The sequence below is a fragment of the Canis aureus genome, chromosome 27, assembly GCF_053574225.1.
Source record: "Canis aureus isolate CA01 chromosome 27, VMU_Caureus_v.1.0, whole genome shotgun sequence".
NCBI lineage: Eukaryota > Metazoa > Chordata > Mammalia > Carnivora > Canidae > Canis > Canis aureus.
In genome coordinates this window covers 26,724,091-26,748,805 of record NC_135637.1, presented here as the reverse complement: position 1 = coordinate 26,748,805, position 24,715 = coordinate 26,724,091, and the positions used below count along the sequence as shown (strand labels likewise).

Sequence of the window (24,715 nt, the reverse complement as noted above, 5' to 3'; positions counted from 1 at the left end):
CAGCCTCTCAACAGGACTACTCTGGACCTTAACAATTCTTTTAGAAATCTGTGCCAATCACTGTGCACTGGGCACAAAAAGCGTCCAGCCTCAGTGTGCCCTCTCCTTGGGCAGCTATCGAGGCACCGTGGTCTACTCACCACTTCATCCCCAAAGTCCCCATTGAAACGTAGGGAGCTGGTCAGGTACTGGCTCTCCAGGCGACTCCTGAGCTCCTGCACTTGTTTCTTCAAGGTCTCCACTTCCTGCTGGTGGCCTGACTCAATCTGACGCAGGCGCTGTTGGATGGTGTCTGTGTATACAGGCATGCCATCATCGTCCAGGTGGCTGCGCGAAGGCTGGTCGGGGCTGCCCGTTGTAGATGGCCTCCCCGAGTGGCTGTGCAGCCACTTGTGGTGCAAGTTCCTTGAGTGTAAGTGGGCAGAGTTGCAGCTTGTAGCAGACAGCTGGCGGCTCAGTGAGTCCTTGCTCCTACCAGCCTCCCCATTGGTGCAGTGCCCGTTGGGGGTGGGGTGCTTCTGGAGGGTGCTAAGCCCTGGGGATTGCTCTAAAGCCTTATTTTCAGTCTCTGGGGCACCATTGCACACAAGCCCCTCTTTACATTCAGCTAAAGGCAAGGCACAAGGAGAATGCGTTGGGCTGTGGGTGCTGCCAGGGGAAGTCCTATGTACCACAGATCCCACTTGGGGCCTCTCAGCTAGGCTCTTCTCTGAAGGCTGGGGCTCTGTGGCTTGAGGAAGCATGTCCTTGCCACTGAACCAGCCACTGTTTACCAGGCAAGGTCTATGATGGCCTTTGGGCCCACTTTCTGACTTGACTTGATCTTCTATTAACATGTCCACTGAACTGTCCGTGCTTGGTCCTCTGGCCTCAACTGGGACTTGGGAGGGCAGCAGAGAACTTGACTGTGAGGTATCATAGCCAACTTTTGTATCTACTGGGATTGGAAGAAATGCCTCCTCTCTTTCCTCTATAATAGCTATTCGGAACTGTTCCACAGGGACCTCCTGGGAATCCTCTCCCCTGGGGGACTCCTGGAGAGAACCAGGGAGAACACTGTGCCCACCCTGTTGCTCAGGAATACCCTGTGAGAATCCAGAAAGGTTAGTGCCGGGATGGTTCGCCAGAGGAGCATCACCCAGTTCTGGTTCTTGAGGAAGGACAATGGCTGAGCCCTCAGGGGTCTTCCCCTTTTCTAAGAGAGCCTCCTTTTTGACCTCCTGCATCTCAGTGCTCCCCCTCTGGGCAGGCTCCTCTATCCCGCTCTCCTCTTTGGTGGCCTCTTGCAAAATGTTCTCCATCTGCCCCTCGGCCACTCCAGCTGCTACAGACAGCTCAGCACCGCCCAGCACTTTGGTTGGCTTCCCCAGGCTGTCAGGATCAGGAGGCTCCTCCCCGGGACCAGCCAGGCTGCTCAATTCCAGGGAGCGCCTGTGCTCCTGCCACTTCTCATTCAGACTTGGGTCACTGCTGCGCCGGCTGGCTAGAGGCACTGTGTTGTCACAAGCTGTAGTCAGATTGTCAAATGATCTAGTCTTTGGTAGCCTAAACAAAAGGAGTTTGAGGGAATGAGAATGTGAGGCTGTTCAGATGAAAGCAGGAGACAATTGATTTTAAAAGGCAGTTGTTTCATAATTGGGTCCATAGTTATTCAAGGATCTATGGCATCTCTAAAGTGAGGCTGAGACAGATGGAAAAGCAAAGTCCCAGCAAAGCCCTTCTTCTAGTCTGCAAATTTCTTCTTATCCTCCACTCACCCTGCCCAACCCCGTGCTCACACAAACTAATAGCAAATGCTATTTTAAAAAAACATTCATGATGCTGCTGTTTTTCAACTATTGACAAAGCAAAGTAGCATTGCTGATTTTTCTGCTATTAATGTAAATAATACATTAATTTATTTAGCAGTCTGAATTCAATAAACTTAATTCTCAAGTGGCAAAGCCAAACTTTCTATCATCTGATGGCATCTGCCTTTTTGGCCTAAAAAGGCAAGTGACAGCAGAAAGACAGGAAGGAGTACAGTGCAGTGGCGGAAACTCAAGCCAGAGGGTCACAAGGAACTCAGAGGTTTACTCCATCACTGAGAAGCTGCTCGGTGCATGCAGCAAAAAACAATATAGTGACAAGGCCCAATGCCCTTCAGGAAATGAGGCTCTTAATGGCCTTGTAGCCTGAAACCCTTATACTTTCCCTGAGAAGACTTCAGAGATCTAAGCAAGATGTGTGGAGCCAGATAATATCATGATCTCTAACTATGCCTGGATGAGTCTACACAGAAGTACACCCAGGTAGGACTCCAGGCCTTGGCATCAACCCTCTGGGCTCACCGGCTCAGGGGCGGATCATCAGGGCTAGTGCCAGGTGCTGGATATGGCGCACAGCTGTCATCCACGGGGGTAGACGGGGATGGGCAGGGCAAGTACACTGCACTCCACAGCATCAGGTTACGCACGTGGCACACAGGATACAGCACCTGAGAAGAGAGCAGTGAGGATATAGGTTTAAATAAGTCCCAACAAGTCTTTAGAAATGAGGGTCAAATGTAATCACCAAGCTGGAACATTCACCAGGTCTTGTACCACCTGCCACTTCCCACCTCTTGTGGGTACAAAAATCCAAGAGGAGTTTTTACATCTATTTCTCATTAATTATTTCTTAGGTCTCCTTTATCAAATGACTGATTTTCATATCAACTTAATTTATTGCTTTTACTGCATATGAAAGTGAGTCACTCCACTAGATGGTGACTGTTTCTTGGTATAATAATGTGGCTTCAGAAGACACTGTCAAACCTGTCCTATAGGATCATTTTAATCATGTGAAAAGAAGGGAATTTTCTTCCTGTATTGTGACTTCTCCAACAGGCAGAGTGAAAAGAGAAGCAGTTAGTGTAAATCTTTCCTTTGACTACTTAAATAGAAGCATATTACCAGTCCAGCAAAGCAATATAACCTCTAATTAGCCTCCTTTTGACTTTAGAATTTAATATGCATTTTTGACAAAAGGAACAACACAGATGTGCGTGTCTCCTGTCCTCTGTGTAACAGAAGGTGTTCCTTTGAAGAACAAAGTCTTGTGCAGCCTGGGTGTCTCAGCGGTTTAGTGCTGCCTTCAGCCCAGGTGGGATCCTGAAGACCTGGGATCGAGTCCCATGTCAGGCTTCCTGCATGGAGCCTGCTTTCCCTCTGCCTGTGTCTCTGCCTCTCTCTCTCTATGTCTCTCATGAATAAATAAATAAAATCTTAAAAAAAAAAAAAGAACAAAGTCTTAAAGGGCCTGCTAGTTCTCCATGTGAGCAGAAAAATCACACAGACACACATGCTAATGTCATACACACTTTTCTGCAGGAGCTGCAGTACCTATCATCACCTGATGACACTGGAAGGGTGCCAGGGGTCTGGTGGCAGCTCCTTCTGAGCTATCAGGCACATCTAGCGGACAATTTAGGTTCCCCTTCCACTTGTTAGAATATGCTAAGAGTGAGTTAAGCTCTGACAGAGATGCCAGAAAAGATTTGTGTCTGGAGTGGCAAAATAAAGATGTATATTAAATCAAACCACCCTGAGCAAAGAGTGGGCAGAAACAGGTCAGAGCAGCACCTGGAAATAAGCCTTTTTTGGGACAGATGGAAAAAAAATGGAACCAACCCACCTAGAGACAACAGAGATGCCTCTGAGAAAACAGTCTCTACTGACAAAGGCACCCATATATCACCACCCCCAAACTCCTTCTGATCAGAGAGGAAAGGCTGAAGGATACATACGGCTTCTGACTGAGAGGAATACAGTAGGTTTTTGAAAGCCTTGTTGCCTGCCCGAAGCAGTGACCACACAGAACATGTCCGCTCCTGAGTATGCTTTTCTCCTCTCTCCTTGGCGTTGTTGCACAGGAATGTTCCAAACAGGCAGGAATAGGTATGTTGCACCAGTTTCACCTGTGGGAGTCCAAAATAAAGCAATAGGGTACACATTCTCTGGGGGAAGGGTAGCCCCACTGAGCACCCCCTTCCCCAACATCCCTAAGAGCACCTCAGATCCGTAAGGATGGGGGGAACCAAGTAAGCCACACCAAGAGCTGCCTCCTCACCACACCAATCCCTGAGCGCCAACCTCAACCATAGCATTCCTGAGTCAAAAGAGCAAAGAGAGATTGCTGGCACCCTCTCTCCTCTTAGGCCTCCCTGGTAACCAGTCTGGAGAGTCCTAAGTTAATAGGCACACCCCAGAGGACAGATATATCACCTGGGTACAGAAACAGGTCAGTGTGCAACTCAAGTCTGAACTGAGAACGCACTTCTTTTATCATTCATTCATTCATTCATTCATTCATTCATTCATTCATTCATTCATTTTGAGAACGCACTTCTAAACAACTTTTCACTCAACAAATCATTCCTGAGCATCTGACATACCCCAGACATTTCTATGGGGCCTGGATAGGCAACAATAATCAGACACCTATCCCGCCCTGATGGAGCTGGTTCTAGTTGTAGGGGAGGGGTGACCATGCTGTGGACCACAATTAAGGCAGGGTGAGAGGGACAGGGCACATACGGGCAGCAGAAGTGAGAAAGCAAGTTAAGAGGGTATCTCAGGGGGAAATGCTCCAGGCAAAGGCAACAGCCAGCACAATGGTCTTGACCGAGCAAGTGCTTACAACTTCCAAGAAAGAGAAGTAGGCTAGTGTAACTGAAGGACATTGCAGAAGGAAGGCAATGATAGGAAATGAATCTAGACAAGTAATGTCTAGGACAGCTCTGCAGGCCATTTTAATGACTGATTTTTACTCTGTGTGAAATGGAGTCATTGGAGGTTCTTGAGCAGAGGAATGACATGGTCTGAATTATGTTTTAGAAGGATCCCTCTAGGGGAGCCTGGGTGGTTCAGTTAGTTAAGCTGTGGGCTCTTGATTTTGGCTCAGGTTGTGATCTTGGGGTAGTGAGACTGAGCCCCATGTCAGGCTCAGTGCTTATCAATGATGTGCTCAGCAGGGAGTCTGCTTGAGATTCTCTCCCTCTCCTACTGGCCCTCCCCCTGCTTGTGTGGCTCTCTCTTTCTAAAGTAAACAAAGGATCCCTCGAGTTGGTGGGCTGACTCTCCAGAATTGGGGCAGAAGATGGTGGTAACTTGGACCAGTGTGGGAATAGTAGAAGACAGCAAGAAGTAATCAGGTTTTATTTATTTATTTGTTTGTTTATTTATTTATTTATATTTATATTTTTATTTTTATTTTTTTTTTAAGATTTTATTTACTTGACAGAGCACACAAGAGCACAAGCAGGGGGAGCAGCAAGGGGAGGGGAAGCAGCAGGGGGAATGGGAGAGGCAGGCTCCCCGCTGAGCAGGGAGCCCAATGTGGGCCTCAGTCCCAGGACACAACCTAAGCTGAAGGCAGACACTTTACCAACTGAGCCACCCAGACACTCCAGTATCCAGGTTTTAGACAGATTTTGGAAGTAAAGCTGCAGAATCTGCTGAGAGAATAAAACGTGGAGTATGAAAGAGAAAGGAGAATTAAGCATGCAAGTTTCTGCCCTAAATAAATGGAAAGACTGAGTTGCAACCTGGTGAGGCTAAAGACTTCTAGAAGATCAGATGTGGGGATGGGAAGATGTGGAAATCAGGAACCAAGTTTCGAACATGTTAAAATGTTCAATGTGAAATACCATTAGGACATCCACGTGGAGATACTGAGTAGTCACAGTTGGGTATGTGAGTCTGGAGTTAAATGGAGAGATCTGAGCTGAAGACATAATTATAAAGATGGGAATCATGAATAGCAATGGACTAGATGAAATCCTCAGAGAGGCAGTAAGCTATAGAAGCACCTTGGAGGCTGAGTCCTGGAGCATTCAAACATCCAGCACTGGGAAAATATGGACAAACAGGAAACAGAAAGGACCAGCTAGTGAGACAGAGAAGAAACAAGGCAAAGTGTGTGTTGGCAGTCAACTGAAGAATAGGTGTCAAGAAAGGTGTGATTGTGCTTGCTTCGGCAGCACATATACTAAAATTGGAACGATACAGAGAAGATTAGCATGGCCCCTGTGCAAGGATGACATGCAAATTTGTGAAGCGTTCCTTATTTATTTATTTATTTATTTATTTATTTATTTATTTATTTATTTATTTATTTATTTTTGCGTTCCATATTTAAAAAAGAAAAAGAAAAAGAAAAAGAAAAAGAAAAAGAAAAAGAAAAAGAAAAAGAAAAAGAAAGGTGAGATTAAATAGTACCAAAGAGTAAGATGAAGACAAAGATACAAACTTCCAGTTATAAAATTAAGCCCTAGGGATGTAATATACAGGAAGGTGGCTACAGTTAATAATATTCTAGTGCATATTTGAAAGTTGCTAAGAGAGTAGCTCTTAAAAGTTCTCCTCACAAGAAAAAAAAATTGTGTGGTAATGGATGTTAGCTACTGATTGTGATTATTTCAAAATACGCAAATTTAGAATAATAACTGTGTTGTATACCTGAAACTAGCATGTTAAAGTGTCAATTATACCTCAATTAAAAAAAAATTTCTTAACAAGATCAAGACTGAAAGCAGATCACTGGATTAGCAACATGGAAGTCACAGCTCTGGACCTGACTGGATTGGGTTTTAGAGCAAGAATGTGAAAAAAGGAATTTGAGACAGTAAATGCAGAAGACTTGAGGAGCTCTGCTGTGAAGAGATGAGATACAGGAAGTGAGACTAATAGTTGGCAAGAGATGCAAAGCTGGTAAACGGTTTTGAGGGGATAAAAGGCACTACACCATGTCTGTGTATTAACGGCAACAATGTGGTAGAGAGGGAAATACACCAATGCAAAAGGCAGAGAGGAGAAATGCTGGCACCACGCAACTGAGCAGAGAAAGGCAGTGGGGGCCAGTGCAGCAATGGAGGGAGGGGCTGGAACAGGGCAAGGACAGTGAGTCCTCTGTCAAAGGATAAGGGACAGCAAGTGGGGGGTGGGGTGGCAAACGGATTGAGGGAGCAGAGGATATTCTATTACTTCTCTATTTTAAGTAATCTCTATACTCATCAGGAGGCTAGAACTTATAACCCTGAGATCAAGAGTCACATGCTCCACTGACTGAGCCAGCCAGGCACTCCCATTAATTTCTCTAAGTAGTTAGGACTTCTATCATCTATTTTATTGTTTTAAATTTTAAAAAGACTTTATTTATTTATTAGAGCAAACTGGGGCAGTGGCAGAGGGAGAAGGAGAAGCAGATTCCTTATTGAGCAGAGAGCCTAATGTGGGGCTCAATCCCAGGATTCTAGATCACAACTTGAGCCAAAGGCAGACAGACCCTTAACTGACTGAGCCACCCAGGTGCCCCTCTATCATCTATTTTAAAAGTTAAGTCTAAAACAACTCAAAAGACTTTACGCAAAGCTAACACACCTGGATTCAGTGAATAAACACACACTTCTTACTGTTTTTAATTATTACTGGGAGAAAGAATGGCTTCTCATTAAATTCTAAAAAGAATGCATAGTTTCAGGTGAAAACTAGCCCACAAACATTTGTGTTGACACCCCCCATAATTTTAGAAGGTCCCCAAGATGAAGAATTACAAGCCCAAACTCACAAGGAATGCTTCATTGAACTCAAAAGAGCAAGGAAATTGCCTCTGAAGCTGATGAACGCAGTCAAGCCACTGCAGAAACACTGGGCAGCGCTCATTCAGATCATCGGAGTTCTCCCCATGACCACAACGGTCGGCAAACTTGTGGCCAAAATCCAGCCACTCCATCTCCACAAGGACCTGGAAACCCTGCAGGGAAACACCCAGAAGAGATCATGTGTACTTGTCTATGGAGAAGATGTGACAGCCTGTCAGGACTAACAACAATAATCCCTTTAAACAAACTCCCAGTAAGCCCAAAAGGAGACCCTGACCCAGCCCCATAGCCAAAGGCTCCATGGAACACATGCTTAGGGCAATTTCCCACTTCCCTCAACTCCATTCCATGGTCATCAAAAGGGTACTAAGCATTTATCTAAGCCTTTTTTGAGTCTAAACTTTTAGACTCTTCCATTCACAACACAGCATAAAAGCCACATTTTTTCTAAATTTTTTTATTTTTTGATTTCTATATTTCATGTTATACTTACAGTCTTATTTCTAACATCTTTCCCTACTCCAGATTTATATGTATTTTAGGGCACCTTTATGGTTTTTCTTATATCTTTAACGTGGTTTTTTCGAGTAGGGCTCTTTCTCCATTGAACACTGAAGTGATATCTGGACCCATTATCATAATAAGCATGCCAAGATCCTTCTATAGTAGCCCCATTTTCCTGGAGTAGCCAAAGCTTTTCCAAGTACATAGACTGCAAAGGAAAATATGACTGTATTCTCAATACCTTGTTATTCACAATCTGCTACTTTTTAAGAGGCATATGAAGTGAAGGAGGCACTGCCACATTTTAGCTCAAGGTATAGAAGCAACAGTTTTAATACAAATTTCACTTTCTTTAGACCTAACCACTACGATCAAAACTGATCATAAAGCCCTCCAAGGTTTCTCCCACTCATAACGAAGTACCAAATCCTACTCTTTGGATGCACCCACCTCTATGGTTCGGTAATATGGATCCAGCAAGAGCTTAGCCAATGCCACAATCTGGGGAGTGCGATCCCAGCCATCTGAGCAGTGCGCTAGTACCGGCCGCTGATCACGATCCACAGCGTGCACTACCAGAAGTGCCGACTTCAGAAGCACAGACAGGTGATGGAGCCACTTAGTGCTTTCAAGGGCTGAGAGCCAACTATAAAAATAAAAACAGAAGGGGATAAGGAAATTTGATTTTTATGATTTATTGCATCATGCCAAATACCTGTGAAATTAAAAAGCAATTGCCAAAGATCTTTCCCTCCAAATAAAACACTGCCAATACAAACAAATCTGTCCTTATGAAGCATGTATAAAGATGAGAGGCTCAAGCCCTACTACACAATAGATGACAGCTTTAGAGATAGGACAGTAATAGAATTTTTGTTACAAAAATCTTATGCCTAGTTTCTGAAAATTAGTATTTCTCAGTCCGTGGTAGTTACATACCCAGTATAAGAAAAGTAGGGTCTGTTTTTTTTTTTTAAGATTGATTTATTTGACAGCGTGCACACACAAGTAGCCAGAGCAGCAGGCATAGGAAGAGGGAGAAGAAGCAGGCTCCCCACTGAGCAGAGAGCCCAATGTGAGGCTCGATCCTAGGACCCTGAGATCATGACTTGAGCTGAAGGAAGACACTTAACTGACTGAGCCACCCAAGTGCCTCAAGAAATGTAGTTCTTTCTGGAGTCTTCTGAAGGAAATTAAGCCACTTCTGATATTGTAAAACAGAAGGTACTTATATTTAATGATCAGCAACTATGCCCAACAAGTTCTCAAAAAAAAAAAAAGGGGGGGGGGTATAGAAAACTCACACATACAGACATATCTATAAGGAGATGTAAGCCAGATGAACAGTGCAAACAAAAGCACCTGCTCCCCGCTCTAACCCTGCCACCAAAGTCTTGAATTTCTATTGACTGGAGCGCCTGGATGGCTCAGACAGCTAAGCATCTGCCTTCAGTCAGGTCATGGTCCCAGGGTCCTGGAATTGAGCCCCACATCAGAGCTCCCTGCTCAGGGGAGCCTGCTTTTCCCTCTTCCTCTGTCTGCCTCTCCCACTGCTTGTGTGCTCTAATAAATAAAATTTAAAGAATTTCTAAAAATAAATAAATTAATTAATTAAAATAAAATAAAATAAAATAAGATAAAATAAGAATTTCTATTGACTGAAACTAGGTGAGCCCAAACTAATGACTCAAGACTCTCACAAATTAGTACACACAAATTAGTACACGGTGTTATGGGACTTAACAGACTGGATTCAGCAGGGATCTAGAAGAACCGTTTTTCATAAAGACCTTCAGGAAGTATCAGATCTCAAGAATTACCACTTGGAAGTAATCATAAGCGTATCACACTTGGTTTTTAACTATGTTGACATTTGGTTCTTGTGCGCTGTTATGAATTCTACTCCCTACACGCAACACCACAAGCTCTGATTTCTCCAAAATGTGATCAGATTTGTAGTTCCACGGCCTCAAACAAGGGTTGAGAGGCTTGCGTATAGCTGATCTCACCACTACCAGGGCTTCTTTTTACCCTCAAAGAAGTAATGCCTAATGACTTGCTGCCAATTACAGGCAAAACATCACCCTTTTCCTTAATAAAATCCCCACACTTTCATACGGACCAGGTGAGGACCAATTGCATCTTTCTGACTCTAGATTTTAAAAAGAGCTTTTTAAGGCTTTTTAAGAAAGAATTCTAGGGGTGCCTGGGTGGCTCAGTTGGTTAAGCATCTGCCTTCAGCTCAAGTCATGATCTCAGTGGGAAGCCTGCTTCTCCCTCTCCCTCTGCCTGCTGCTCCTGCTGCTTATGCTATCAAACAAATAAATAAAATCTTTTAGAAAAGAAAATAATTTTAATATATGGAAAATATTTGAGATCAGGTGGTACTGATTCTATCCCTTTCATCATTTTATAAACAGGAAAACTGATACCATACTGATACCCATAATAATTAAGCCACTTGGCCAAAGTCACACAATTAGTGGCAGATCTTCTGAGACCTCAGCCAGGCTCTATGACCTATCTCCGGGGAAGAGAGCACTACGTGCTGGTTTCTATAAATGTGTAGCAGATACAAGTTGCTCATCTCCAAAGCAGAGCAGCAAGCTCATTTCTTTGGTCAGGCTTTTTCTCCCAAAGACAACTGCTTCACCCTTTGGGCTGATTCCAACTATGATGAATCTAATCATTTACTACCAGGAGTTAGTACAGGTGGTTCAGGCAGCCATTTGATTGAATAAATCAAGGAATTCCACAAAATTTGATGTGATCAGAACTACTGAACAGAACCCAGGGAAATAGCTATGGGCTCCAGCACAAACATCAGAAAAGAGAAAATTCTGTCTTCTCTGGCACCATTTCTGGCTTCCTTAAATAGTAAAACAGGGGCTTTTATATATTTATCTGTCCATATTTGTTTTACAGAGCAGTCCTGCTAATCTATCTTGTATTCAACCAGTTCCCTTGAAGGGAGGTGGGTGTTACTTCACCTATCTCACTGCAAATGCAAACATTCATTTTTAATAAGCAATAAGAATCTGGTAATAGGGATCCCTGGGTGGCGCAGCGGTTTGGCGCCTGCCTTTGGCCCAGGGCACGATCCTGGAGACCCGGGATCGAGTCCCACATCGGGCTCCCGGTGCATGGAGCCTGCTTCTCCCTCTGCCTGTGTCTCTGCCTCTCTCTCTCTCTGTGACTATCATAAATAAATAAAAATTAAAAAAAAATTAAAAAAAAAAAGAATCTGGTAATATCCTTAATAAATAAGAGGGGGTAGTTTTGGAATCAGAAGCAGATGCAAAAGGAATTCACCAAATGGCAAGTTTAAAGAAAGTTTAATCCTTGTTTGCAACATGATGAATACATTTTGACTCCTCAAGGTAAAATATCCCACCCAGTTCACAGCAGGTGTTACTACAGGATATCAGAAACCACAGGATTAAAAATGAGCCAAAAACTATGTAGAAGAGAAAGAAGAGGTCCCAGGAAAAACAAGAAGGCAGTGCTTCTGAAGACTGAGGTGGGTTTGTGCCCTACATCTTTAAACCTTTCCAAGGGCTAGATTTTTCTCTCAGCATCTTTTGTGCTGCTGTGCTCCTAACACAGAAAGAAGAATGCCCGCGGGGACTGAAAGTAAAGCTGAAGTGTACCAGGAAACAGAAAAAAAAAAAAAAAAAAAGCCAACGCAAAATTAAAGCTAAAGCCAATGTCTTACTTTCCCGGATCTGGCATCTGTGTGCATAGCAACCGAAGAGACTGAAAACTCCTCCTAATTGAATGAATATTTGCCATCCCCATAAACACGACTTCACAGTTCGGGTAATACTCTGCAGAGAATAACAATAAAGAGAACAAAAATATGTTGAATTTGAAGCCCACATGGCCAAATTTAAAAGCAGCAAACAGGCTATAAAGCAAGTCCATTATAGCTGCTGACTAATGAAACTGCAATGTTTTGATGCCTATTAGTACAGTCCTTTTATGAGAGGAAAAACATTGCTTGAATTTTAGCTGTTTTTGCAAAAAGGAAAGTTAGATTTGTGAAGATATGGACATAAACAGAAGCTCTTATTTTTTAAGAAAAAGATCTATAGCCTTCCTCACCTCAGGATGACTTCTTGGGCCAAATTTTACAGCTCTGGACTCTCTTGAAAAGAATCTGGCAGGACAGTGCGCTTTGTGCATTCACATTTGGCCTCTGTACCACCTCTTTTAACTTACGGGTGAGGTGGCCTCTGAAGGAGGAGTGTGGAGCCTCTACCCGCTCCATCAGCACACACCTAGCACTAAAGGGGCCCCTCCCTGGACAAAGTCAGCATTCAAACTGTAGGGCTGCTATAGGTCAGGACAGAGGTGCATTGCTAGAGTTCTAGATTTACTGCTTCAATTTCCACCTCAAGTTTTCTAAGTAGAAGCCATGTGGGGAATTTTCTGTGAGGTCAGTGATGAGTAAACCGACTGTCAAACGCAACAAAAAGCTTTTAGAAGGCTGGGATATTGAAGCCACTAAAGCAGCAGCTTCCAAATGTGAACAAGCCTTATTAAAGGGAGAATTTACTTTATCACCCCTATCATATACTCCATTCTGTCACAATGACAAGAAAGACCACCAACACACTATCACCTAAAGGTTGGGAAGGAAGATTTTTTGGTTTTACCGCACCTCCTCCTCCATTTCTTCCCTGAAAAGAAACTACTTTTCAGGGAAGAATCTAAACAGCTTTGCCATTCATTTCAAATTGAGAACTAAGACCACATTGGGCATGGGTTGGACTCACGATAACAGTGTCAGGGGACAAAGCACCATACACCTCACCTGGGCATTCACAGCCTCCTCCTTTGGCTCGGTTCGCCACAGCTGCTGCATAGGAGCGTGCATCCAAGATCAAAAGCTTCTGTGGTTGGATGGCTAAACTTTCCGCTCCTGAAGCATTTGACAGAGAAGAATCTAGGAACATCAGGAGCAGGGATGAAAAACTAAATGAATCAATTTCTCCCAGAATTGTGCAAAATAAGAACCAAAGACACCTATTACAGTACCAAACAAAAAGCAAAATCCCTCAATTAAGTGAACCCCCCCCCCCAACCAGAATCCTTGATACATAGAACTTCTCTCTTTATCTTCCGTTTTGCCTACAGTCTCCTTTATCTCATGTCTACATGTATTGTCTTTTAAGGAAGCCTAATGTCTCTTGCCATGGTCTGGAGACACTCCGGATCCCCTATCATATATACCCCATTCTGTCACAATGACAAGAAAGACCACCAACACACTAACCCTCTTAAACCATGTCTAAAACAGTCTTCTGGTTCTCTGTCAAGACCTTGATTCCTCAAATAATCCCATTAATTTAAGCTTCACCCTCTCTTTCCTATGAAACAAATTCTCTGTCTTACAAGGGAAAGGCCATTTCAAGAAAAAGTTCTCACAAATACTCTAAAAACTTGCTGCCATTGGGCCCAGGAAGCATCTTACCAAACTCCACATCAGAAAGGTCTCCCGCATTGGGAAAGTCTCGAGAACTGTTCCTAGTCGACAGCTTGCTGCCACTTGATCGGGAGTCAGAGGCACAAGCTTTGGCTACTGACTGCACCAGGTGCTCATCATCAGCATTTCGCCAGCCCCACCAGCTGACTTCTGGCTGTCCACAGCGGGCAATGACAGCTCCATTACTCTGGTGCCTGTGCAAAGAACAAGACACAACAATTGCATCCATCTCAGTGGCCCCATTTCAAAGCTCTAAGCTCACACAAAAAGTAAGATAGTAGATTTTAAATGTCTTAATGAAGGGCCTGAGTACAGGTAAGTGATGGGTTAGCTTCAAGTCTCCTCAGGGCAGAAATCTTCTATAGCAACAAGAATAAAGAACAAAACCTATCTGGATCTTTCTAAAAAATCCTACAATTGAGAGACCTTTGTAGAATTACCAACAAAATGATAAGCGTATGCTCTTTAAAAAAGCTAATATTCATAAAGTAAACATCTGCATCTTTAAATTTACTTTTGGAAAATCAGGTGACAAGTAATCTACAAATACTACACCAATTCTGCACTCAATAATGAAACATTAATCTCTCCTTTTTAATACTGCACCCGAATATCCTGGCATAACAGATGCTGTCACAGAAAAATTTGTTTTCACAATAACTTCTGAGGGCCCACTACAGCAACTGTGCACTTATGGTTGGCTTGGGGATTCTTTTCAAAGTCCCAAAGTTCTTTCCAAAGGTATCACCTTTGGGACTCAAACACTTACCTGGCCCACAGTGGACTACTCTACAAAATCCCCTGAGACTTCGTGACTCACAAACTGCTCTTACTATAGGCAGATAGCTCAATGCACCAGCTACCTTTCCTTAAGCTCTTAAAATGAACAGCATAAAACCTCAATAAGCCATATTCTGATCCTTTTCTATTTTTTCTTTTATAGATCCTTTTTTAAAAGTTAAGACCACAAATTTTCCTCAAAAGTCTACTTTAAGATGATACTAAAACCCAGTCTTTTCCTAGTTAGGAATTTAGGTAGGCAATTTTAGCAATTAAAAAGTAATAAAAGTAGTATTTGGCAATCAGGAGGTATAAAGTTCCAATAAATCCTACATGGATGAGCTTGGAGTATGTTATGCTAAATGAAGAGCCAGTCACAAAAGGCCACATAGTGTATGATTCCATTTATTAGAAGTGTCCAGATTGGGCAAGTCTGCAGAAACAAAGCAGATTACTAGTGCCCTGAGGCTAGGAGGATTGGGGAGGCAATAGGGAGTGACTGACTACTAATGGGTCAGGGGTCTCTTTCTGAGGTGGTACAAAATGTACTAAAATGGATTGTAATGATAGTTGCACAACCCTGTGAATCTATTTTTTTAAAAATCACCAAACTGTACACATTAAAAGGCTGAACTATATGTGACAATCACTAAGTTTTTAAAAAGTTATAAAAGTAATCGTTTCATTATAAAACTAAATTATCAGAGTAAGAAGTCAGTAAACAAAAATTTTAAATGCCCCCAATTTTATCTCCCAGAGAGGAAGTGTCCGTGTCCTATCTCCCATTAAAATGTACATACAGGGATGCCTGGGTGGCTCAGTGGTTGAGTGACTGCCTTCAGCTCAGGGTGTGATCCTGGAGTCCCAGGATCGAATCCCACATCAGGCTCCCTCTGCCTGTGTCTCTGCTTCTTTGTGTCTCTCAAGAGTAAATTTAAAAATATTTTAAAATAAATGAGCGAAATAAAATGAAATGTAAATTCAGGGGGGGCCTGGGTGACTCTGTGAAGCATCCAACTCTTGGTATTGGCTCAGGTCATGATCTCGGGGTCCTGTGATGGAGCCTTACACAGGGCTCCACACTCTGCACAACGTCTGCTTGTCCCTCTCCCTCTGCTCTTCCCCCACTTCACGTGTTCTCTCTCAAAGTAATACAATCTTTAAAACAAAAAATCTTAGTACATACATTCATACAACATATAACATATGTGTGAGACAGATGTAAATAAAACATATTATTGAATCTATTTGTCATCTTCAAGGAACAATGTGAGAAAAAATTTTGCTTTTAATCCTAAAGCTCACCAGCAATCAATGAAATTCAGCAAGAACCATATTCCACTGGAACCATCCATTTGCCTGCAATTTTTACATCCTCCCAGACAGAGACAGACAGGTAATGGAAAGCACTTGTGAACATGCTCAGTTGGCTCACCTGCTGAATGGAGCCCAACTGTAAATAAAACCTAATTCCTAAAATGCCTACTAGTATATATAATATGCATTGGAAAACAACGGAGCTGACTGATGTCAACCTTTACAAAAGAGGCTGGCAGGATCTTTCCTGAGCATCCTCTTTCTCTGCAATGCTTCTCAGCAGTGCCCAAGAGGAACAGAAGATGGCACTCTTCAGCTTGGATCTTGGGTTTAAAGGGTCATGGCATTTTAACAGCTATATTCCAACTGAGCTATTGCAATAAGCAGTTTTCTGCAGTCTTCCAAAATACTTTAGATTGCATGATCAAGAACTAAAACAACACAGCTAAAAATCACTAAAGAGCATTTCTACCATTTTAACAAACAAAACCAGGAAAAAGTTATAATTAACATGTCCAATGGATGAGTCCCCCCCACTGAATACTAAAAGCTTCAATTCTATATAGAAACATGTAAATGTTTAAAATATCCTGAAGTTAGTATTAGGCAAGCTCCCTAAAGGACAAGAAATATCTAATGACTACTCAATGCACAAAGGGGGTTGCTGTGATTTGCACTACAGATGGATGCCCTCTGTACTATTGCTGTGTTAGAGTAATCTCTGTCTTCAATGATAAGTCCAATTAAACACTCTCTCATTACAGTAGGAAAAAAAAACACTAATCGGATGCTAGTTCAGTGTGGTGCTGTCAAATAACTGCTGCTAGCAACCTCAGGAATCATTACTGTAGTCTATAGACAATTTAATTCAGTAAATGTATGCTAGATTCAGAAGCATTTTGCCACCTGGGCTGGCAAAGCAGAGAATGGCAGAGTATCCCCAAAATATTCTTCAACATATCCTTTACAAAGCTCCCTAATAATTTAACAATGCAGTTTGGGGCTCAGAGATACAAGATACATGTTCCAAAACAGAGGCTAGTTCCTAGAAAGCCTATCTGATTTTGTGTAGACTATACCAAAAACTTTCTTCTTTTTTTATGCCAAGGATCGATCGATCTATCTTCCCAAAAACTTTCTTCTTTTTTTATGCCAAGGATCGATCGATCTATCTTCCTTTCTTTTCTTTCTTTCTTTTTTTAAGATTTTATTTATTTGGGCAGCCCCGGTGGCGCAGCGGTTTAGTGCTGCCTGCAGCCAAGGGTGTGATCCTGGAGACCCGAATCGAGTCCCACATCAGGCTCCCTGCATGGTGCCTGCTTCTCCCTCTGCCTGTGTCTCTGCCTCTCTCTCTAGCTGTGTCTCTGTGTCTCTCTCTAGCTGTGTCTCTATAAATAAATAAATAAATTTAAAAAAATATTTTATTTATTTATTCATGAGAGACACAGAGAGAGACAGAGACATAGGCAGACAGAGAAACAGGCTTCATGCAGGAAGCCCGATGTGGGACCCCATCCCGAAACTCCGGGATAATGCTGTGAGCCAAAGGCAGACACTCAATGGCTGAGCCACCAGGTGTCCCTATGCCAAGAACTTTCATTTGTAATCCTCTAAGAGCAGATTTCCTTGGAGAAACTGGAAATATAAATTTCATTTATTTATACACTATGGTCCCTAAGAAGGGCTAGGGAAAAAAAAAAAAAAAACAACTCATGGCTCATGCCCTCTAGAATAAATTTTAAAAGGGAAAAAAGGTTTCCCCTGTTTATTCTAAGAAGTTTTTCTTCAACTTGCACTTACAAGACTTCTCAACCAACAAGGAGAATTCACCTAAAGCCCCATACTTTGAAAAGGATAGTCCATCCTCCCTATGCTCAAAGTCTACAAAAAAATCCCTACACCCTACAAAATGCCAGGGCTGATCTAACACAACTGTTGGCCACAGAGCAGCAGCTGGCTGCTTTCCCTATTTGAGCTGGGCCGATCACTGATAAGACGCAAATCCTTTCAGCTTTCCCTGCTCTCTAATTCCTGTGTCATCCTTGCCACTTGAGTGATAGGTAAATTTGGTGACCTACTTTTCTAGGGGTGTCTGAAAACAACAGTGATGAAAATTGAGATTGAAAACTTAATGGATTCCCTGGGCCAGAAACAAACACTTTTTCATCTCTCTCTATTCAGGATGGCCATCAGAATTTGCCATCAGTGGACTAAATGAACAAGCTGGTTACCTCGGTGGAAATTCCACAAGGAGATAAATCCCTTCCTACAACCTCAATATTTCAATGGAATGCTTCCTGGCATAAAAATCTCTAAGCCCCACTGGTTTGGCCCAAATTCAAGGAAAGCCCAAAAAGTCTGTAAGCTGGAAAAATGAAATGGAGAATGTGAATATTATACAGAGATGACATCTGAAACAGTTTCAAAATAAGAAGGAATGACTTCTTTAAATCCTAACATGAGTCCTTAAGAAGTGAACTATTCAATGAATTGTAAAAGCAGCCCCCAGGAATACAACCTACTCCATGTACCGCTTAGAGAAGCCCAGTGTTTACAGATTCATTCAGTTGGCACAGCATACCTGTAAAGTTGAACATCATTCCTATTTTACTAATTAGGAACAGGCCGAGGTTGGGGAATTTATTCAAGGTGTCTCAGCAAGGAGTATCAGTGAAAAGACCTGGACTCCAAAAACTTGTGCTTGCCACCATGCCACCATCCTCTTTTAGAACTTGCCTCCCTTAGTTCTCATGCCTTTGATCTCTAAGATCTTTTATCTAGCCAAGCCCTAGCATTCTTTAAATGCTCTCTCTCAAAACAGGGCTCTTTCATGTGTCAAAGTTTCAACCACAGAGACAATCACAAATGACTCAACTCTCACTTTCTGGAACTCCTCTCTCTCAATTCAAAGGCCAAATTGGAAGTGAAATGTAGTAATACATTATCTTCCCATAGAATGTTGGAAGGAGGGATGCCTGAGTGGCTCAGCGGTTGAATGTCTGCCTTTGGCTCAGGTCATGATCCTGGGGTTCTGGGATCGAGTTCAGCATCAGGCTCCCCACAGGGAGCCTACTTCTCCCTCTGCCTAGGTCTCTGCCTCACTCTCTGTGTCTCTCATGAATAAATAAACTCTTAAAAAAATGTCAGAAGGATCTTAAAATAGCAATACTGAAGACTTATCAAATTTTTCTTATCACTTGAACCATCAGCAAGTGTTCTGGATGTGGTAAGGACTGGTGCGTCACTGGAGAGTGGGCTTTAACAATAAGGAAACACATAATTGCCTGGGAAGTTCTCTGAACCCTTCCCTTCCTCCCAGGTTAGCAGCAGCAGAGCAGCAGACCGTATGCAGTGGGCAGTAGCACCAACCAGGCTGGGCCCTGCCAGGCTTACTTACCTGTAAACGACAGCAGGGATGCGCTTCCAGGACCTGAAGCTTGCTACACTCTCTAGTTCTTTGTCGGTGATCCAGGCAGGCACTATGAGCTCCTGTGGATAGCTACCACACAGCCTAACAGGGAAGGTGAGAAAAAGAGAGTAGGAGAAGAAGACAGGGAGGGAAACGAGGGAGAGACACTATGTGAGTCAACATAAGGATGTTGATCAAACTACCCCAGAGCCAGTTAAAAGGCAATAAAGAGCTTTAGTTAAGTCTTGGCCTACTCAGCAGAACTCGCTGCCTTAGGTGCTCATGTACATACCATGTGATACTATCTTTAGACTCTGCCTTTGGGAGTTTGGTGATCTTAACATCAGTGATTAAAAGGAGTCTACAGGCAGTTACTTCATGTAACTTTGTTTTAACAAACATACAGGTAATTTCTTAACTAGACAAAAGTACACAGTCCAACTATAAAAGCGGAAGTCTGTCATCTCTACCAGACCCCCTTACTCTTTCAGGCTTCTGTCAAAGAGAAACATGTGAAGAAGGACAAGAGCCGACAATTTCAGGTTTCTAGAGACCTTATAGAATTACTAACATATCCTTTGATGGGTCCTAATTATAGGTAACAGGTGCAGGCATAGGTATGTATAAGCAGTACCAAAGTCAGGACATTTGTATACACAATCACAGTCCCACTGGTCCAAGTTAGTAATGTGAGTAAGCCGTTAATCATAACAAGCCGTTGTTTTCATTAGGGAGGAAGTCAGTAGCTGCATGCTAGTCAAGCTGGTGCCTCAAAATGCAGGGTTTTTTCCTGATAGGCTTTTTTTTACTTACAGGACAGTGTCTCTCTATGGGTATCTCAATATTTTTCAACAGTGAAGGCAAGACCTTTAATTCAAATCCTAAAATACACAAATTCCTCCTTCTCCTGCGCCACCATCCTCTGGCCCTAGCCTACCTCATGCACTAGGGGAAGAGGCGGAAAACACGAAGTAGCTTAGGAATTGGGGGTTTTGATCATTCTGCACTAAATATCTCCATCGTGTTCTCAATTTCCAGAAGATTAAATATCAGGAATTTAAAAGCCACTGAACCAGGAGAATATCTAAGACCAAGAGTAGCTCTATAAACTTAAGACCCACGAATTCCTAAAAATAATCTGGGACACTGTGACCATAGTTAATATGTTAACCATGAGTCTTATTCTTTTGTCTTATTTCTTTTATCTTGTTTAAAACTTAAGAATAAATTTAACTCTCCTTCTTTGTAGTAGAAAGAACTTTCCAATGTCCTGATGATTGGTTCTGAGTAGATAGTGGACTCAGAGACAAAAGTTAATTTTCAAAACCCATATTGAATCGGGATTTTGAAAACCAAATGGCTTTTGAACTCAAACTTTTTTTTTCAACTAGCTTAGCTTAACTCAGTTTTCTGACTTCACCCAATATTCTAATCATTATATTCGTTTTTTAAGTGTTACAGTACATAGTAGTCACTTCTTAAGCAAATACTAGCTGCTTACATGTAGATAAGCAGTTTTCCAGCATAGGAAAGGAGGGTTACACATAAGTAAAGTCTGTGGCAGTCTCAGGGTCTCTGAGGCCTCTCCTCCAGTCTCCACCTCCATTCTCTGCTTTGACTTATGACTGAGAACAGGTAAAGGAATGACAGGTCTATAGCTCCTGTTTCTTCACAACACCCCAGGTTTTTAATTCCTTGACCAAGGTCCATGTTAAGAGCTACATACAGTGATCAGCTATAGTTTTTTCCAATGAAAAATGAAATGCTGATGGCTACTCACAAATACACCAGGAAAATGGTTATTGTAATATGAAGGAGTTCAAAAAACATAATGATTAATGTCTCCAACTGCTAGAGGGAATCTTAAGAGGAGAAAAAATACTAATTTAAATCTCCTGAACAATTTTGTTTTGTTTTATAGCAATCCGGACCACCAAAATCATACTAGTTAACTGTCTGCCCCCACACCAAAGTACTTACACCTTCTAAGGAAAAAAGTAATGGGAAATATTTAATAATGATTATATTAATATTTAATGATTAAATGGTCATAGCTATGATGTTAGAAAGAACAGAATACTACTTATGCCTATTTCATAGATTCTGGAGTAAAATTAGTCATAAAAACTAGCTTCTAAGTGTTTTATCACTGGTTTGTGAGATCACTGATTCTATCTCCCATGTGACATCAAGGGGTGATGAGACCAATGGACACTGCCTGCCTACATGTGAACACAACATTGTCTAGAAAATGCACACACCAAGAAGAACAGAGGCATGGAGGGGATAGAAAGGAAGGTTCTAGAATCCTATGAAGCATTACTTTCCACTCCCAGTGTCCAGCAATGGGAACAGAAGGCTCAAGCAGTACTTTGAAGACTGTGCAGTTAGATTTAATAAAATTCCATTGAAAGAAAATGTGTAAGTTCAAATGTTCTGCCACATGAGAACTGACATTTTTGCAAAGGCACTGGCTGTGAAACACGGTCCACAGGCACCCATACAACTCACTTGTACTTCTCATTGATGTTGGAAATTCTCCAGGCGTTGTTCATATCAAAACCCATCCGCTCCACTTCGTTTTTAAACCTTGACGTTACATGCTCCCCTAGGGGGCAAGGACAGCAAAAAGAAAAAAATGAATATCATTTATGCAAAACAGGCAGAATAAAAGCATAGCTACCCTGGCTCAGTTACATAAATAAAATAACATATATTTAGTTTTAGTTTAAAAAGTCCCTGTCAGGATAAAACTATATAAAGGAATGAGGAAATTTTTAACTGAAATATAGCTGATACAATTATGTTAGTTTCAGGCATATGACATAGTGATTTGACAACTGCATACATTATGAAATGCTCACCATAAGTATAAGTGCAGGTACCATCTGTCACCACACAAAGTTATTACAATAGTACTGACTATATTCCCTATGCTGTACTTTATATTCTTGTGACATATTTATTACTTGAAGCTTGTACTTCTTAATCTCCTTCACCTATTTTCCCTATCCCCAACCTCCCTCCCCTTTGGCAACCACCAATATGTTCTCTGTATTTGATTGAGTCTGTATTTTTTTGTTTGTTCATTTTTAGATTCTACATATAAGTGAAATCCTATGGTATTTGTCTTCCTCTGCCTTATTTCACTTAGCATAATAACCTCTAGATTCCTTCCATGTTGTCACGAATGGTAAATTTTTTTATGACTCAATAATACTCCTGTGTGTGTGTGTGTGTGTGTGTGTGTATACATATGCCACATCTTTCTTATCCATTCATCTACTGATGAACACTTGGTTGTTCCCACGTCTTGGAATTTTGATCAAGAATTATGTTATCTCATTTAATCACTACTACCAACTCAGGATGGTTATTACCAAGTTCATTTCACAAAGGATAAAACTGAGACTGAGAGAGCTTATTAAGGCATGTTTGTCTAGTCCCAAAACCCAGTCCTCATTATATGGACTACTCTCCTTTTCCACACTCACAGTATACCTAAAAAATAAAATCAACAAGTTCACTAAGAATAGTAGTAATTGAAATCTCCGACTCCTCATCAGAAACCTTATGGGCCAAATTTCAAAACTTGAGTATTCTGGAGTTTAAGGTGGTATATATACTATAGTATTAGATTAATGCTCTCAACAGAGTCTACTAATCAAACATTAATATTTCTACAGTAAAATGCATGGATAGTTCACACTAAATGGAATAAGTAAAGCAACAAATAGCTTCATGTCAGCTCAGATCATATCAAGCCACCAAATAAAAATCTTTTGATTTTCAGAGTCTCACAGATTACAGAACTGCAGATAAGAGATCACAAAATTGTAACTGCCAGTACCCAAGAATCTCAGAAAACACAATGCTACTAAGTAAAGTGCTAAGCATTTGTAACATTCACCCAAACAAGTAAAACCCGCCTACATCTGCTAATGAAATTGGCTTTCTCTTCTTAAAGACAGCAAGCAACAAAGGCGTAAGTGAACCTAACATAAAAGTCATTAAATCTGAAATAACTTTCTTCCTTGAAAACATAGAGTCCTAGGGCAGTAAAACAAATAAAAAACCACTAAGCATTATCTCTAATATGTAGTGTTACAGGCTGTAAAATAAATGCTGGTGGGGGCTGGGAGAAACTACAATAACAAATACAAGCATAAAGCAGACTGCTTTGGTGATCAAAGTATAAAGCTTTGCTCTCCCTGGGAAAGGAGCTTCAGAATAGGAAACCGCAATTACTCAAATGAAGGACAATTCCACAAAACTACTTCCCATTTAAACTGCTTTTCTTGAGCTTAAACTAGGTATTATAGGTTTCCTGAAGGAGAGCTATAAAAAGATGAGGTGCAGAGATGCAGGAAGAAATAATCAGCTGAATACATCCCATTTTGGAAAAGTTTTAGAAGTGATGTAGGCTTTCAAATAGGAAAAAAGCTATCTGAAATGGGGTGGCCATCTGTCTACAAACTGCAAGTAACAGTGACCATCAAGAATATTAAAGAATCCTTCATTTTTTTAAATTGCTATCTAAAAACTATAAAACTATGATGTTTCATTAATTAATGAGATTTTTCCCACCTGTGATAGAGCTCCAAGTCTTTGCAAAAGGTAAAAGTACTTTAATTAATGACTCTTAACATTAGTACCTCCAATCTTAGCATAAACACACAGATACCCTAAAAGGTCCCTCTAATTTTAAAATAATCACTGACAAATCACCATCAGCAGCAGCAATTTGCCCAAAGAAATGCTTAGAATCACTATCAGGAGCATGAAATTCTGAGCTACACACAAAGAAATATATACTGTGTAGCAAGCATAAAATATGTCACCAAGTTCCTTGAAAACAAGGGAGTTTTAATCACCTATGTATCTTCTAAAACAGAGACTTCCTAACTCTGAAAATGACCATCACAACCCACAATAAGAATTAGGTTTTACATAATTCAATACAAGTTTATTTTTAAGAGTTTCACAAAACTACCCACCCTTACTATGTGTGATGCATTTTGATATTTTCATTTCATTTTGTATTTCATTCCTGAAAACTTTTGATTTCATGACCCACAAGTGGACAATAACTTAGTTTGAAAAGTAATGCTTAAAAAAAATCTAGAAATAGACCTTGAATACATGAGTAATTCAATTGGCTTTTGCCAAATTATGTTAGAAGTTCCCTTATGTTTATTCAGCTAGAAAAGTCAATGCTAAGCACATCTATTTGCTGATTTCCCTAAAGAATTTCCCTCTAAGAATTCTTAGGTTTCCACTGATCCAGTATTAGATATCCTATAATATCCCATTTGAAATATTATGGTTATAAGTTTTTTGTCTGGCTTTATATTTCCATTTCAACCCTCTTGTCTGCCCTCCCCCATCCCCAAGTGAGGATGTATCCTTTTTTAATGTTTAATATTTCTTTTACAAAAAATGCAAACAGTCCAGCAATTCTTATTTTAGTAGAAATGAGGACCTTTTTAAAGCAATGAGCCCCTCTATCATAACCAGTGTCAATAGTCAGTCTAAACCCCAGCCCCCATAAAAGCCTAGCTCCCTGGGTGATTCTGCGCCCATGTTGATATTCAAG

The 24,715-nt window shown here is 41.4% G+C and overlaps 1 protein-coding gene and 1 non-coding gene across 16 annotated transcripts in view; one reads left to right on the top strand and one right to left on the bottom strand.

Annotated features, from left to right (window-relative positions):
- MTMR3 (myotubularin related protein 3) overlaps window positions 1-24,715 on the bottom strand; it is a 141,204-nt gene that overhangs the window by 6,556 nt on the left and 109,933 nt on the right. For all 15 annotated transcript variants that reach the window (XM_077874279.1, XM_077874277.1, XM_077874276.1 and 12 more), the window contains 10 exons: window positions 21,631-21,727; window positions 19,108-19,221; window positions 13,602-13,807; window positions 12,942-13,073; window positions 11,841-11,952; window positions 8,576-8,771; window positions 7,588-7,773; window positions 3,767-3,937; window positions 2,331-2,476; window positions 141-1,545 (listed from right to left, as the gene is read on the bottom strand). In XM_077874279.1, coding sequence (XP_077730405.1) covers window positions 141-1,545; window positions 2,331-2,476; window positions 3,767-3,937; window positions 7,588-7,773; window positions 8,576-8,771; window positions 11,841-11,952; window positions 12,942-13,073; window positions 13,602-13,807; window positions 19,108-19,221; window positions 21,631-21,727 — 2,765 coding nt within the window. The remainder of the gene's footprint in view (window positions 1-140; window positions 1,546-2,330; window positions 2,477-3,766; window positions 3,938-7,587; window positions 7,774-8,575; window positions 8,772-11,840; window positions 11,953-12,941; window positions 13,074-13,601; window positions 13,808-19,107; window positions 19,222-21,630; window positions 21,728-24,715) is intronic.
- LOC144300076 (U6 spliceosomal RNA) lies at window positions 5,986-6,092 on the top strand. Its single transcript, XR_013366717.1, has one exon. It is a non-coding gene; the product is annotated as a U6 spliceosomal RNA (small nuclear RNA).